This window comes from Cervus canadensis, chromosome 3 (genome assembly GCF_019320065.1).
Source record: "Cervus canadensis isolate Bull #8, Minnesota chromosome 3, ASM1932006v1, whole genome shotgun sequence".
Lineage (NCBI taxonomy): Eukaryota > Metazoa > Chordata > Mammalia > Artiodactyla > Cervidae > Cervus > Cervus canadensis.
The window spans coordinates 72,825,274-72,842,278 of NC_057388.1; the positions used below are offsets into that span (position 1 = coordinate 72,825,274).

At 57.3% G+C, this 17,005-nt stretch overlaps 1 protein-coding gene across 10 annotated transcripts in view; it reads left to right on the top strand.

Moving 5' to 3' along the window:
* Positions 1-17,005, top strand: part of CAMK2B (calcium/calmodulin dependent protein kinase II beta) — a 93,358-nt gene that overhangs the window by 48,371 nt on the left and 27,982 nt on the right. For all 10 annotated transcript variants that reach the window (XM_043463470.1, XM_043463471.1, XM_043463473.1 and 7 more), the window contains exons 3-5: positions 3,098-3,157; positions 9,109-9,163; positions 13,221-13,286. In XM_043463470.1, coding sequence (XP_043319405.1) covers positions 3,098-3,157; positions 9,109-9,163; positions 13,221-13,286 — 181 coding nt within the window. The remainder of the gene's footprint in view (positions 1-3,097; positions 3,158-9,108; positions 9,164-13,220; positions 13,287-17,005) is intronic.

A 17,005-nucleotide genomic window follows, 5' to 3' on the forward strand; every position in this document is an offset into this window, starting at 1 on the left:
TAACCTGCGTGGCCATGGGGTAGACATCTGCACCTGGGCTGGGCAACCTGGTGCCCCTTCTTGGCCCCAAACAAGTAATTTATCCCCCAGACACACGCAGGAGTAGGACAAGATTTTTTGGATGGGGCTCTGCCATTGGTGATAAGACTCAGGAATATGGTTGTTTAAATTATCTGCTTTCCAAAGATGGGTCTCCACATGAATTTTCTCCTGGCTTTTATTTATGACTGCAATCAGGCAATTTTTCCAGGAAAGACGACCACCCCTGCTCTTATCACCTTACCATCCTGGGCTTTCTCTGACTTCAGCCTTGCTCCGCCCGTCTGCATGTAGGTGAGCTATTCATTAGCCATCCACATCAGGAGGAAATGAGCTATGACATTATGGGGACAGGGACAAAATTGGAATATGGACTGTAGGTTGTACTGAGTATTGTATCTGCATTGGATTTAGTGAATAGGGTAACTGCATTGAGATTACGTAAGAGAACGTCCTTGTTCTTACAAAACACGCACCGAGCTCTTAACCTGGTAGAAGGACGTCAAGTGTGGGGCTTACTCGCTCCTGCTGCAGAGGAAGTTAGTACGTGCATAGGAAGAACAGAGATTATACAGAAATGCCCCGTTCATTGGCACTTTGTGCTATTCTTGCAGCTTAAAGTTTGAAAAGTCTTCAGATAGTGTCAAAAAAAAAACCCACTAAGCAAGAACAGAAGAACCCCCCGAACCCACCAGCCTGCACCTCCAAGCCTCCGTACTGCTGCCTGCGGGGGAGCCGCCATCTTGGCTGTTGCAAGGACCACTCCCCTCCCCTCTAGAGTGAGCCTCACAGATAGGACCCCGACCCCTGTTGTTTGGTGTTGCCTGTTAATGAGCTTCATACAGATGGAAAAGTGGAAGCCACGTCGCTTGTGTTCTTCTGTAGCTGTTTTCCACTTATCCATCCTAATGGTGGGTGACTCTTGGGCTGCATCTTGTCGACTGATGCCGTACCCACCCCCCAGCAGGATGGGGAACGTTTGCTGCATTGGGTATGGAGGTGAGGGCAAGATGGAGATGGAGTGAGGCAAGACATGCGGGTCTGTCCCGAAGGCCCACCCACTGCCCTGTGGTTTTGCCAGAGCCCTCCCAGTCACAAGGGGTCTGGAAAGACAGGTGGGAGCCAGATGAGCAGCTCAGGGAGGTGTTAGCATTTCCGGGGCTATGGCAGGGGGCAGGGGGATGGGGTGGGGGGCGGGCTGAGTGCCCATCCTGAGAGGAGGGAGAGCCTGCTGGATCTCCTGGAGACATTCTGTCTGTAGGCATGGGTTGCCTCACTCCAAAAGGGCACACGCCTGTTTGCAGGTATGTCCATGTTCAGGGCTGTCCTGAGGCTCCCAGCCCACCATCATCACTCAGCCCAGGGAGAGCTGACCATAGATGGGCCAGGGGGCGCCCTTCCTGCAGGAAGACTTGGTGGCTGGGTCTTCCTCATCCCCTCCCAGCAGAGCCAGGGATGGGCTGGCAGGTCTGAGAAGGCCTGCCCAGTGACTTTATTGCTTCTGAGAACATATTGTAATTAGCCCAGTAACTGTGTCCCACTAGTGGGGCTGTCAGGAGTTCCCTGGTGAATCAGGTGATCCTGTGGTCTTCTCTGGTATATTACTGTCCTCAGGCCCTCACTGTGAAGGGCCCAGGGCAAGCAGGGGTGGGGGCAGGTGTTCCAGGCCCCGGACACTCCCTTTCCAGTCACATCCCACCCTGGGGCAGCCTCCCTCCTGATCCCCCGCCTTTTTTCGCCATCTGGCCACACATGCCTGCCAGTGCCCTGCTTGTTGGCCTCGATGTGAATGAAGTGCAGTTTGGGTCTTCTTCTGTGAGCGGCTTCTTCCACTTGTCCCCATGTTGGAAGATTGGGGTGATATGCACACGGATGGGTGTGTTCTGTTGTGTGATTTATTTCTGTCTTCTCTGGTCAGTGGAAATAGGTTTTTGTTTTTTTCAGTTTTTCGCCATTATAATCTCATCCGCTTTCAAAATCCTCCTGGCACCTCTGTTTGAAAGATAAAACTTCTGGCTGATAAGTTGCTCAGCCCTTGGGGGCAGAGAATTGAGGTTCTGTGCTTCTCTGGGTGGAAGGAGGCACACAGGGCTGGGGGGAGGAGGGGTAGTTTCATGATCAGCAGCTGTCTTGCCTGGGGCGACTTCCTTCTGAGGCTTTTTTTTTTTTTTTTTGATGACTTAGGGAATTTTTATTTCTCTCAAACTTTCTGAGTAATGCTTGGTAATTTTTAAGACTTGGTCCGAAGTCTACCATTTTGAAAATCTGGGGATCATGTTGCATACCCATGACCACTTTGTTTCATAAATTTCAAAAGCACCTCTAAAACATAATTTTAGGGAGCCTCATCTTAACCTGCATAAAAACTTAGATCCTGTGGAAGGTCCTCTGAGGCCTTGACTCTTCTTCTTGCTGACCTGGCATCGACACCAGGACCCATCAAAATCCAGGCCTGTGTTTTGGAGGTTTGTGCATGGGGTGGTGGTGTGGGGGAGGGTATGTTAGGTCACACATCCCTTCCCCAGATGCCCCGCCAGAGGAAGGCCCGGCCCCAGGCTGACCCCGAACACTGGTCGGATGCCCCCGTCGGCCGACAGCGCTGTTCTGCCGGCCCACGGCCGCCTCTGATGAACAAACTGGGCCTCTGCAGAAAGCTCCACAGAGAACAGAATTAGGACAGATAAGGAAAGGATTAAATTGGTGCTGTCAGTTCTGTTGCTGACAGCCGGCATTTTCTCTTTCTGCATCACGTAGGGGAAACTTTTGGCCCCGAGTGAGCACCAACCATGCCTCCCATGGGCCTCTCGCTCCAGGCCCTGGGCAGCCTCTTCCAGCACCAGTGCTGCCAGCCGGGGGTCTGGGCGTGGGTAGGGGGTACAACCTGATGTGCCCCCTGGGCAGGCGGTGGTCAGCTGGGTAGACATCGCAGGAAGTGGTGGCCACGTCTGCCAGCCGTGAGTCTCATGGTTGGCGGCCCGTCCAGCATGCCGTCGAGGGGCTCCAGGGTGCCACTCGCTGCAGGGCCACAGGGTGATGCTGTGTCCCTTTCTTTCCCCAGATCACCAGAAGCTGGAGAGAGAGGCTCGAATCTGCCGTCTCCTGAAGCATTCCAACATTGGTGAGCTGCCTGCGGCGGGGTGGGAGGTGGGGGGCAGGGGAGGTCCCAGCTCTCCCGTTACAGGCAGCAGGAGGACCCTGAAGGCGTCCCTTTCCTTCCCCATTGAAGGTCCCCACCCTCAGGCCCCTGGAAACATCTCCTCCTTTTGACCCAGAGGGAATCCTGCACAGACTCTGGGTCAGCCCCCTGGGGGAGGCCAAGGTCGGGTTCCTCCTGGACGGGTCCCTGCCGACCACTCTGTAACTCTATGCCAAGATTCTGGTGATAACACACAGGAGCCTAACATTCTGACGCTTTAGAAAAACAATGTGATGGCCTGATTACAGAGAAAAAAGTTGGGAAACCAAAGACCAGTCAAAGACCACACCCAGCCTCAGCCTGAGCTCTGAGGTCTGAGGACCGAGGTCTGACTCTGGAGGACCTCTGCTCTCCCCGAGTCCAGGGCTCTTGGAACTGTGGTCTGGGGTGGGTATCAGCTGCCCTGGGGGCCCGTGGAGTTCCCGGAGCCTGGGTCTTGGCCTTAGGGAGTGTGCCTGCCCTGCCTGCAGTAGGACCCTTCTTTCTGCAACCTCCAGGCTGAGTACAGACTCAGCCCAGACACAGTCACAGGAGCTGCTGGGACCCCAGACCCCGGAAGTTGGAGCAGATTTCCGGGGGCCTGTCAGCCTCTGCCCACCCGCCTCAGCTGTGAGGGGCCCCTTGTCCCCACAGCATAGCTGCCTGTCTCTCCACTTCTCATCCCTTTAGGGACTTCTGAGGAGCCCAGGACCCAGATCTTGCCCATGCTGGGAGGTAGACAGGAGACACAGAGGGGACAGTGGGCCTGTGGCCTCAGAGGCACCCAGGGAACTTGTCAGGGTGGATTCCTGGGCCCTCTCGCCCACGTTTGGGCACCAAACGTGCACCAGGATGGTGCCCGGCACTTTGTTTACAAGGGACGCCGGGCTGTGCTGAGCAGCCGCATCCGTGCCACTCCCAGACCAGGGCCTCAGCCGCAGGGAGGGCCCGGAGGGACCCTGGGAGGAGCCGAGAGGGCTCCCCTGGGAAGCAGGGCATAAGCTGTGAGGGCCCTCGTTTCCGGGGCGGTGTTCAGAGGTTTGGAGCTCAGAGACCTGGATTCGGGTGTGGCCTTCCACCCCCCCACCGCCCCCACCCAGAGAAGCCGCCGCAGCAGTCACTGAACTGCTCTGAGCCCCAGTCTTCTTGTTCGTGGACTGGGCATGTTTCACAAGTGTGTCAGTGGTCCAGGCTTCACAACAAATTACCCCAAAACTCAACCAACAGGCACTGATTTTCTCTGTTTCTGTGGATTCAAGAGCAGTTCAGCTGGGTGACTGAGGCTGCCACAGATTTTATGGGATCAATGCCTTTGTTCAATACTTACTATGAAGTTTAAGACAGCAACAGCAGGGTAGGATTCTCTTGAGTCTGGGGGCCTGGGGCAGCTAGGCAGGTGGCCTGGCTCTGAGCCAGCCCTGCTCAGGGCTCTGGAGACAGACAGACAGAGACAGAGAGGGTAACAGAAAGCGAGAGAGACACACAGAAAGAAAAGACAGAGAAGCAGAGACTGAGACAGAGACAGAGACAGAGGGGAACAGAGACACAGAGAGAGATGGAGAAAGAAAGAAAAAGACAGACATAGAGATAAAGACTGAGACAGAGAGATGGAGAGGGAAGGAGAACAAGGAAGACAGTGCCCCCCAATTGTGTCAGATATACATAGCATATATACATATACTTATCAGTTTAACTGTTTTTAAGAGCACAGTGCTGTGGCGTTAAGTATATTCACATGTTATGTAACCATTGCCCTTATCTGTACTCAAAACTTTTTTCATCATCATCAGTGGAAACTCTGCATCCGTTAACGCTAACCCCCACCTGCCCCCCGAGGCCCCACCACCCACCATTCTGCTTTCTGTCTCTATGAATTCAACACCGTAGGAACCTCATCAATGGGACCATGCCGTGTTTGTCTTTCGGGGACCAGCTTATTTTACTCAGCCTAATGTCCTCAAGCCTCATCCTTGTCGTAGTACGTGTCAGAATTTCCTTCCTTTTTAAAGCTGAATAATATTCTACTGTGTGTATGTTTCACATTGTGTTTATCCATTCATCCGTCAGTGGACACTTGGCCTTTTTCTGCCTGTTGGTTATTGTGACTAATGATGCCACGAACATGGATGTACAAATCTCTTTCTGGATCTCTGCTTTCAGTCCTTTGGGGGTAAACCTCGCAGTGGAATGGCTAGACCATGTGGTGCTTCTGTGTTTAACTTCTGGAGGAAGCACCACGCCTTTTGATGGTTTGGTCTGGAAGGGGTGATGCCGTCACCTTGCCTTATTTTTGCTTGAAGGAGCCCAGCTCTCCTCTTAAAGGAGGCTCATCAGAGGATGCGAATGCCTCTCACAACCAACACGGTGGCTACCTGGCTGCTGGCTGGGCTGTCTCATTAGGAGCGGGTACCCAGAGTCGGGCCCCCAGGGAGCAGCCCACAGGCAGAGCCCCCACCACTCCTGGGGCTTTAGTTTCCATTCAGAGACAAGCGGGCACCTGGGCAGAGGAGACAGGTGCAGGCTGCCTTGGCCCTGTGTGGGTACGCTGTGGGCACTGGGCAGCCCACTGCACCATGTGGGTCCCCGGGAAGCAGGCGAGGGTGTGCAGGATGGACATGAGCTCCAGGGCCTCACTGTGGGTTGTGCCCTCCACACACATGTCCGTGTTGTACCCAGCTGTCCGGGAGGTTGGCCGCCTCCACCCGGGGTCTCTGGAATTCGTATTCAGTGCATATTTCCCGTTGCCGGTGGGAGCCTGGAGTGGAGACTTAGCCAAGGGCAAGGCTTCCTGCACCCTCACCTCACTGGTGGGCCGTGGCCACCCTGAGAGGTTGCCGCTCAGCAGGTGAGCGTGTCCCAAGCTTCCCTCCCTGCCCCCGGAGCTGTGGGTGACAGATTAAGCAGAGTCCGTGGTAGGCAGAACCATCTGCTGCTGCTGCTGCTAAGTCGCTTCAGTCGTGTCCGACTCTGTGCGACCGCCTAGACGGCAGCCCACCAGGCTCCTCCGTCCACAGGATTCTCTAGGCAAGAATATTGGCGTGGGTCGCATTTCCTTCTCCAAGGCAGAACCATCTACAGCCTTTTAAAATGGGCCCTGTCAGGAGTGAGTAGAGCCATCAGCCTTGACTCTGAGGAGGGCAGCCCTCAGCCTCCCCAGCCTCCTTCCATCCTCCTCTCAGCCTCCTTCCAGCCTCCCCTCTGCACACTGATCCTCTCTCTCCTGGGCTCGGCTCATGGATGGCAAATTCCCACGTCCTGGTTTCCAGGGCTGGAACTGCCCTCCCTGGCAGGATAGTTCATCTAGGAGCTGGGCAGGTGGGCACCAGGGAGTACGATGGCCCTGGGAGGACTTCCTGCCGAGATGAGGAGGCCAGTGCAGGAGGGGAGGGTAAAAGGTCTCCAGTCTCTGACAGCTCAGGGCCCTTGCCGCCATCCACAGCCCTACCCTCCCAAAGCCGATCATAAAGCTAGGTCCCGGGGTCCTTCCTCCCGTCGCAGTACTGCAGTCCATGGAGGAGTTCGAGGGGCAGCTTGGGAGGGGCAGAAGGACCACCCCCACTGAGAGCCCCCTGGCCTGGGACTCTGTGTGGTCCCTGGAGGAGCAAGCCCCACAGTGGGAGGCTTGTCCCGGGGCTCCCGACCCCCCCCTGTAGCTATTGGTGTCCCCCAACCCCTTGCTCCCAGGCTGGACTCTCAGGAACTACCTGGACTCTAGTTGCAGCCGCTGTATGTCACCCACAGTTATTTACTTACTGTTTTTACTTAAATAGATTCTGTGACAATTCCCCTTTTTACTTAGCCCCGTCTGTGAAATCACGGGTCTGTTGTGCTAGGTGGGTGTTATTCTAAACCATTAAAGTAGTATATAACTATTTTTTAAATGTTAAAAATGTTTAAGTGAAAAAAAAGGAGAGTGTGTGCATGTGGCCTTAACTCTCAGGCTGAGGGTCCTGCCAGTCCCCTCTCACCTGCTCAGAGGGGCCTGGGCCTGAGGGCAGGGGTGGCCTCCATGGCGGGGGAGGAGGGGAAGGTCAGCAGGAACCCAGATTTATGGACCCCTGGGACTCCCCTGGGGAAGGAGGATTCCCTTGCATGGGAAGAGAAAATGGTCCCCCCAGGAGTGTTCCTCTAGGGGTGCTGTCTGCAGGCCTGGCAGGGTGGTGGAGGCAGACCCCTCCACTCCCTTCCCCCTTCCACCCTGGGCCTGTCTTTGCTTGGAGTTCCAGGGGAAGCAGCTGGGGGCAGGGGAGGCTGCTCAGAGGGGCCAAGCAGCTGGGCCCCCACCAGAAAGGAGTCGGCGGGGGGAGAGTTTCACTCAGTGATTTTGCAGGAGAGTCCTGGAGGAGGGCGCAGTGAGCCGGTTTGTTGTATGTTAGGAAAGTGCAGACCCACCTGGTGGAGTTGAGGTCTGGGTGGGAGTGAGAGGGTGCCAGGCGTTGGCCCCAGGACCTGGGTTGGATGAAGCTGGATACTGGCCCCTTGACCAGAGAGATCCAGAGCAAGCAGTGGGTGGGGGAGATGGTGAGAGAAGCAGGGTGTGAGATGAGGTGCCCCCTGGAGCCGCCCATGTACTTTGTCCTTAGTGGCCAGGTGCCCTGACTGCTGGGAGTGAGGCCTGCCCCCTGAGCCAGGCTTTGCCTGAGGTTGGGGGGCCACTGTAGCCAGATTGGGCTTCCTGATGAGAGGACCCTGTTGGCCGGGCCCTTTGGAAGTCCACAGCTGGAGGAGGAAGGAAGCCAACAGCCAGCTAGAAACCAGAGCAGCTTCGAGGGCATGAGGAAGGGACCTGTGGGGCCTGGGAGAAGCCTGCTCTTCGCTCTTCCAGCTCCCGCAGGCCCGTCCATCCTGGTGGAGCTCAAGACTGCCAGGAGGCCCAGGGAGCAGAGGGGCCAAGCGGGAGCTCTGCCCACACTGCTGCTCAGCGTTGTGTGAGCTGTGTGACCCTCAGCCGGTCACTTCTCTCTCTGCACGGCTGCTGCATGCGTGACCTCTCAGGATGACTGGGATGGTTTCTGATGGGCACACTGTAGGCTGCAGATACAGAAGGCAGGATCTGTCACCCGGCGGGAAGTGTCCAGAGTTTCCTAGAAATACCTGCCATTCAGTGCCGGGCGCATCTCCAGCTCAGGGAAAAGGAGGCCTTGGAGTGGTGTTCTTCATGACGAAATCTTTCTTGTTGTTCACTCACTCATTCATCCCCTCATTCATTCATTCGTCAACTCCTAACCAGCACAACTCTGGCCAGGCCTTGTTCCAGGCTCAGGAGATGGAGAAACAAACTAAAGCAGAGAGGGCATGCGTGGCCGTGGCGCCATCCTGCTGACTCTGCAGGTTCTGGAGTGGGAAATCAGGGTCTGACTCTTCTGCAGTGATGCCATACTGGGCCCCGGGCAGGTGGTCCTTCCCCAGGGGTCCCTGCCACCTCAGCCTGTCCTGACGGGTTAGCAGTGGAGCCCTCTGCCCTCCTCTCCCATGAAGTCCCTCAGCGGCTCCTTTCCAGGCCTGGTGGTGGGGGCCTTTGTCCCCGCCCCGCCCGCTCCTGCGGCTCTCTGCTGCATTTGGGAGCAGGGGACCTGGCCAGGGACTGAGAGGGGACTGGGTCTCCTTCTGGCAAAGGAAAGGAAAAGACAGGAAAGACCAGACCCCTGAGGCCCTCGGATGTTGAATTGCGGTCAGTTGACTGCAGGGCCCACGGCTCACCCCGCAGACTCTGCCTGCAGTGCCCACCCGGGCCCTCCCCAGCCCAAACTGTGGGAAGCCACAGGCCCTTGGGGGGGTGTATGGGCCCTCCCTGAAGGGCTTGTGCTGCTGGCTTTGGGCCTGGATGAGTGTCTGGGCAGTGTGGGTGGGCCCCGGGCTGTTGCCCCTGCTCATGGCCTCTCCTGTTCCCACAGTGCGCCTCCATGACAGCATCTCCGAGGAAGGTTTCCACTACCTGGTCTTCGATCTGTAAGTGCCGGAGCGCAGGGACATGGGCTCTCGTCTGCTCCCAGCATTGGGCCTGGGCTGGGCCCCTTGGCTTCTGTAGCCCTGGCAGACAGTCCCCCGACTCCTGGGTCACCTCGCCCCCAGCCTACGTCGTTGGTTTGTTGGCTTTGCATTGGTGTATGGAATCCCCCAGGGATGGGACTGCCCAGCTGGGCCCCTTCCCAACCACCCAGAACAGGGTGTGCTGGAGGCCAAGGGAGGGAAGGATCTCGGAGGAATGGTCTGGCCCTCGGTCTTCTGTTACCTTCCTTGGTGTTCTCATCACCGCTGCACTGGGGCCCATGGACTGGCATGAGTGTATGCTTGGGTGCATGAGACTGCCTGTGTGTTTGTGACTGTGTGTGTGCATTCACATATGTTGATGAGCAGGCATCTGTGGGTGTGATTTGTGGGGGCATGTGCATGAGTGGGTTTCAGTGTGTGCATATGTGTGTGATTATATGAACACATGTACACGTGTGATTTGTGGTGTGTGTGCATGTGTATGTATGTGAATGTGTGTGTGAGTTGGTGTGGATATGTGGGGTGTGAACATACATGTGTGTGCATGGGTGTATGTTGGCATCAGCATGTAACGGTGTGTGTATGATTGCCTGAAGTGTGAGTGTGCAAATGATTTGTGGGGGAATGTACCTGTTTGCATGCATGTCCACGGGTGCATGTGTGCACACACATGTGGCTTGTGGGTGTGTATGTGCCTGTGTGTATACATGAGTATAATCTGTGGGGTGTGTGTGCATATATCCACTCTCACGAATCATGCATGCACGTGTGTGCACATTTGTACGTGTGATTTGTGGGGGTGGATGTAGATGATGGATGTGTGATTCGATCAGTGTGTACATGGGTGTATATGTGCACATGTGTGTGTGAGCTGTGCTGAGTGAGAGCATCTGGGGCCCCTGCCTCCTCTCACCTCTTGCTGGATTTAGAAGCAGTGATCTCATCACCTCACCGACAGCTCTGGCTGAGCGGGGCTCTATTTAGCTGTCCTGAGTCAGTGTGACTCTGGACCCTGCGGTGGGCAGAGGTTGTAGTTTGGGGTGGCTCTGTGTGGCCTCTGGGAAGCCCAGCCAGGGGGCCCTGGCCATGGGGACAGGATGTGTCTCTGAAGGGACCTCCCCCCTCAAATGAGATGCCTCGGCCACGGGGTGTGGAGGCCTGAGGAATGAACCTCTGGCCTACTTGGGGTCCTCTGGTCAGGAGATGCTGGAACTGTCCCCCACAGTCCCCCGTGTCCCACAAGACACCACTTCGAGATACCAGCCAGGTGTCCAGGGCTGACCTGTGATACAGCTGCCTGTGCTGGGCCAAGGCTGTGCCCCGAGCGTTCTGTTTCACAGACCCTTTGCTGTGGACCCTTTGCTGTCACCCCCGTGGGTCCCCAGATCCATTCAGCTCCACCAGCTTTTTTCCAGGAAATATAGAGGCCCCGGGCTGGAGGGTGGCCATGTCCAGGCCCCTGGTGGCAGACAGGAGGGTGTGTGGGATTGAGAAGCAGTAAAAGGGGAGAGAATGATGTGTGAGCTGGTGCACATGTGTGTATATGTGTGTACACCCATACAAGTGCATGCACGAGTGTGGGAGCGCCTTGACTCTTCTGGCTCAAGCAACAGGCACGTGTGGGGAAGGCTCTGAGGGGGGCTAATGAGAGGAAACTGGTGGGTGTGTTTGGAGCAGGTGGGAGGAGGGAAGCCCTGGGCTTTGCACATCTTCCCCGCAAACCACTGTGGCCCTCAGGCCTGTTGAAACTGCATCTCTGGGGGCATCCAGGACACTGCTAGGCCTCAGGCAGCTGTTTGGTGGGGGCAGGAGGGCCTGCATGGTGTGGGGGGCTGTGGAGGGAGAGGGGAGGAGTGGAGGCGTAGAGATGCTGCCAGGCCCTGCCATCCCCACCCCCAGCCGCACGCCGCCCTCCTGTGACACGCTGCAGACCCTCTGGGACTCTGTAGCCCCAGAATTGGGTAGAAGTGTCTGGCCTGAGTTGGCATCACCTTCAGGAGGCCCTTGGACCTAGGCGACTTGGGGGGCTCTGTGGATTCGGGGACTGACAGATTTCCCCACTCTCCATGCCTCAGAATGTCACATGGCCTTGGAGACCAGGCCTGGGGACAGAGGAAGGGGCTCGCCCGGAGGCTGTGGCTGCAGCCCAGAATTGGCCATGCTGAGTGGCCAGGATCTGAGGAAAGGGAGAGGCTGGTTTCCAGACCACACCCTTTCTGGCCAGCTTGAGATGGCAGCCTCCCACCCCACCCTCGCCCCCACCAACTCCCCACCCTGCAGCCCTGGACCACAAGGCCCCTGATGCCTGTCAGCACAGCCGGAGCCTCCTGTGGATGTGGGGCCCCAGCGGTCTTGTCCCTGGCTCAGGGCAGGGCTACTGGGCTGGGGGGCTCCCTGGGCCCCTTTTGCAGCCCAGGTCAGTACCTGTGGCCTTTTCCTCTCTGCCCTGTGCTTGGACTCGGGGCCTGCAGAGCCTGACCTGTGAATTGTGGGTGCAGAAAAATAAATAGCGAGTCTTCTTCTGGGCTGGACCTAGTACTCCATCCTGCTGCTCCACACACATACGTGTACACATGGATACACAAGGACACACAGACACACGGGGCTCTGCTCCCTTGGACAGTCACCTGCTCTGAGCCTTGTTGTTGTTTAGTCGCTTAGTCGTGTCCAACTCTGCAACCCCATGAACTGCAGCACACCACCCTCCTCTGTCCTCCACTGTCTCCCAGAGTTTGCTCAAATACATGTCTGTTAAGTAGATGATGCTACCTAACCATCTCATCCTCTGCCGTCCCCTTCTCCTTTTGCCTTCAATCTTTCCATCATCAGGGTCTGAGCTTTAGTCTCCTGGAACCTGAAAAATTCCTTGCTCCTGGGGTAGTTGGCTTCCAACAGGATTTGAGGGCCAGCATCTAGCCTCCAGCAGGGGCATCCTAGCACCCACTGCATCCCCAGTTTTGTGTTTCTCTAAGAGAGAGCCTGCCCACGCCAGGGCCACTGTTCAGCAGTGCCCATGCCTGTGGTCACTGTGGACCAGCCTGGCCCTGAGTGCTGGGCACAAAACAAGGCCAACCCAAGCGCGAAGTCCCAAGAACGAATGGGAACTGAGATGCAAGTGGAGAGATCCCAGCATGTGGGGCCAGCACAGCTGGAGGGGGTGTGGAAGGAGGGTGTGTTTGCAGAGGGAGTGCCCTTGGTGTCCCCACTGGAGGAGACATGGGAGGGAGACTCAAGACCTTGCAGGGGTAGAAAAGCTCTAGATGGACCTTCTGGTGGACTTGGAGCTGGCCGAGTAGGCTGAGGGGCTCGGACAGACCCGGGGATTGAGCTTTCCTGCTCCCCTGTGCATCCAGCCTTGGCCCCTGCTTTTCACCTTGCTGTCCACACCCACATTCTCAGCCAGGGGATCCCGAGTGGCTGGGATCCCTGCTGGGTTCACTGAGGCTCTCCAGGCAGTGGTTTCTGCCCTGGGCAGGGGGATCCATCCTGACCTTAGGACCTGAAGGCTGCTCCCTGGCCCAGGAACAACCGGCGAGAGAGTGTGTGGATGGAGGTCCTACTCTCTTTCTGGAGATGGGACTTTGAACACCTCGTGACGTCACCCACTGGGGAGGCCACATCCATGCACTGTCTCTTCTGGCCCCTCTGCCTTGTGCGGGGGCCGCATCACTGGCCTTGGGGGTTCAAGGAGGGTAAGCCAGTTTTTCTCAGGCCTGGAATTAGTCACAAAGCCTGGGTAACAGTCCAGAGGCCTAGAACAAACTCCTGGGCTGCCCACTCTGGGAAAGTCACTGAGATCATTGAAGCTCAGTTTTCTGAGCTTAAGAGACCAGTGTCATGGAGAGGGGTGTGAAGACTAAAGCGTGTCAGTCCTGAGTAACTCTGAAGATGGAGGTGCTGGCGGTGTGGGGGACGTGGAGGTGAAGACGGTGGAGATGCTGGTGGTGATGACGAGCACGGGGTGGCAGTGGAGATGCTGGTGGTGATGGAGGGGACCTCTCTGCTCTTCTCACAGGGTCACTGGTGGGGAGCTCTTTGAGGACATTGTGGCCAGAGAGTACTACAGTGAGGCGGATGCCAGGTGGGTGTAGAGCCCTCGCACGCTCCCTCCCCCTCTTCTCCTGCCCAGCCCTCCCTCACTAAGCCTTGCTCCTCCTCCTCTGGCCCCCATCTTCTCTCATGCACTTTGTCCCTGACATGGTCCAGGGAGATGGTCAGCTGGGCGAAAGCCCTGCTTGGAGCCCTCTGGGGCGGTCCTGGGGCCAGGATGGGGGCGGGCAGCTGGTGTGTCCCAAGTCAGGGAGGGCCCAGCCTGCCCCAGGGTGGGGACTGGCCCACAGCGGGGCTCTCCGTGCGGTGGCTGGTGGGGGGAGAGCGGGTGGAGAGTGGTGCTGGGCCTCCTCTTGCCGCCGTGGATGTCTGACCAAGGCCTTCCCCGTGGAGACTCACGGTTTCCAAATGCTTTTGCCCAAGACAGGCCGGGAACCCCTTTCTGTGACATCCTCCCAGGACCACCTTGGAGGCAGAAAGGGAAGGCCATGGGGGCCTGGGCTGGTGGGAAAGGTGCCCACTGGCCCTCCTTCAGGGCTCCCTGGGGGGCAGTGAGCAGGAAACCAGGGCCTGAGGTGGGGGGTGAAGGAGCTTTATCAGCCCTCACGGGGGGTTGAAGGGAACTGACATTTTCAGACATGCTGTCTGCAGCGAGGCTGCTGGTGGATGGCAGGGCCCCGCCTGGAAGGGTGGGCACCGCCCCCCCCCCCCATGACCAATGCTGTTGCCCAGACGCCACTCTGATCCATGACAGTTACGTCACTCCTGACAGTGCATCTCTGGGCCACCACTGCCGGCCAGCCCAGCCTGACCCCGCCGGGCTCCCAGGAAAACATGCACTTAAAAGAAAAGAATAAAAAGACTAGCAGCAGTCGTCTCTAGGCCGTGAATTTTCAGATGCTTTTCAATTTTTGAATCTTCTTTGTCTATTTTAAAATTTGTCTTTAATGAATATGTATTCCCTTTCTAATCAACATTATTTTAAAAAGCAGCTATTTGAGACTGGCTTCTGCACCCCCAGACAACCTTGCCTGTCAGTGACAGCCTGAGCCCCCTTGAGAGGGTGGGAGTGGGTTCTGGTATCACCCAGGCAGGCCCCCACCTGGGCAGCAGGAGGCCAGGGGCCTGGCGGGCGCTGGGTGGGGTGTTGGAGTCTGTGGTGGAGTGGGGCGGCCGGTCAGGGCTCTGGCTCCCGAGGGTACATGGGCACTGGCTGCTTTCTTGAGGCTCCTTGAAGAACGGTGTTCACTTTGCATGACAGCCTGGGAACGACTTGCAGAACCCAGACGAGGAGGGCTGCCTTCCGGTTCTGCCTGCGGTGCCTCCCGGGTGCCTTGGGGGTGCGGGAGGGCTTACCTTAGCTGTTCTCTTTTACCCTCCTAGAACATCCTGCCAGAGCTTCTTGGTCTTACGGGCCCACCACGGGGCACGGCCTGGGGCCTGGCACCTTCCCACACTCTGTCAGGGACGGTCTCGCTGGAGAGGGGATGTGACCCACAGCGGAGCCTTGCTTTTGGCTGGGAGGCCCCCGTGCCCACCTCTGCTCCTGCGCTCCCTCCCCCACCCCACCCACGTCCCCTAGTTCCCCAACACCTTGTCGTTGGCGCTCCACCCTTGCCCCCCTCACCTCCTGACCTCATCTACTCCACCCCCTTCTGCACCACCCCACCCATCCAGCTCTGTGCCTCCCTCCTGCCCGTCCAGGTGGCAGGGATCTGGATCTTCCTCCCTGGGTATCTGTTGTGGAGGCTCCTCTGGAGTTTGGCGCCCCCCCCACACACACACAAATGCTTGGTTTCCTAGGCTCCGCCTTGCTGGTGGCCAGACTATGAGGAAGAGGGTGAGAGGCAGCGCTCTTGGGGATCCCTCCCAGCTGGCCCCACTCATTAAACCCGTATGTCTGGCTGTCGTTTCTCCCAGGAATCCTGGCCCCAAAACTGTGTGTTTGATCTTTGTGTTGTGTAGCCTGTAGGCAGGAGGGTCTGAGAGAGTGATGTGGATGCCCACTTGGGTGGGTCGCCCATGGGCATCACCAGGAGCTGTGGCAGATGGGGGTAAAGGCTTTCTCCCACCCTGGGAGGGTATTTCCCCTCGGGACCTCCTCTGAAAGGGATCTGGGCTGTGTTGAAACTGGAGCCCTAGACACCTGGCTGGGGTGGTGGGTACCTCCCTAACCACGATGCAGTCTGGCCCCCATCTAGTGGACCCGCCACCTTCCAAGGCCCTGCCTGGGGCCATGCTGCTCATAGCTGAGCATCCGATGAGTTCCCGAAGTGTCACATCTCTAGAGGAAGAGGACGCAAGGCAGGAGTTGCTTTTCTGAACCCTTTTCTAACCAAGAAGGCTGGAGATTCCTTTGAAGAGAAAGTGGAATCTTTATTTTGGAGTTTATGGGGAAAATTAGGGGTCTTTTTTTCAAACCTTGGAAAGCAAAGTTCAAATCCATTTTTAAAAAACCCTGAAAATAGTATGGCTCATGAGAGGTGCTTGGGGGTGTGTGTGTGTGATAATGCTGGCTGACCCTGGGGGGTGGGGGAGGAGAAGGAAGGGGAAGGGAGGGGAAGGATCATATCCCAGGTAACAGCAGAGCCTGGAACCAGGAGAATAATGTCCAGGACCGGCCAGCATCTGGAATGATGCGGGGGAACAATTCTGCCCACAAAGTGACTTTCTAAACTCTTTCGTTTGAAAGGAGTCCTCATGAGGAAGATGGTATAATGTAGATGGAAGGCAGAAGGGACCTTGTGACGGGCCAGTCAGTCTCATGTTCACCAAGGCCCTGGTCTCGGACTGGAGACCAGGGTGGGAGCAGGGTGAGAAGGGCGCCAGGAGCGGTCTCCAGGGATCCCTGGAGGGCAGGCTTCCCAGAATGGGCTGCTCTCCAGGCACGTGAGTGTCCCGTCCACCTGCTGGCTGCAGAGGCCACTTGCCCATCAATCCCAGGGATGCTGTGAAGAATAGGCTTGGGAGACAGGCCGGTGCTGCCACATTGGCTGTGAGAAGGGGTGTACCCTCCACAGTTTTCTCTGGGGCGGGCCCTGCGGGATGGGCGGACAGGGCTGTGTCAGAGCTGTAGGGCTTGATTTCAGCGGCCGGGCTGAGCCCTGGGATGCCCAGGGAGAGATGCAGACTGGTGCTGGCTCAGCAGGTGTAGTCACCCCATCCTGGCACTAGTTTGGAGCCCTGAATCCTCAGGAGGGGACACAGAGGAGGAGAGGGCACCGCCCACCCACATCTGAGCCGATGTATCAGTTGGTGCTGCGGCAGGTGCCTCCCGGGTCCAAGAAACCTTCCTGCAAGGCCAAGGAGAGGAGAGAACTAACACGTGTCTGCAGTCACGGAGGCCACAGTCCAGTGCAGAGATGCACGCCACCCAGAGTGCAGGGCCGCCACGTGACTGCAGGGGGGACGACGTGGGAGCCCCGAGCTCGTTCCACACGGAGGAAGGTCTAGAGAGCGTCCTGAGGTTGAGAGCAGAGGCAAAGTCATGAGGGTGAGGAAAGAAGATGGGATTGACCCAAAACTAACATCAAGACTTGCAGGGGTCTCAGCAGGCCTGAGGTTGGAGCCAGGTCATTCCAGGGCTTTCAGGGAGTGGCCAGTGGCCCAGGGGACTCCAGCCTGTGTCTGTGAGGACTGCTGATGGTGTGGAGGAAGGCTTGGGGTTCCACATGGATGGCAGAATACACAGCTCAGGTGGACACCCCCAGGGGCAGAACCAGGGTCTGGCCACAGCAGTACAGGCAGGGG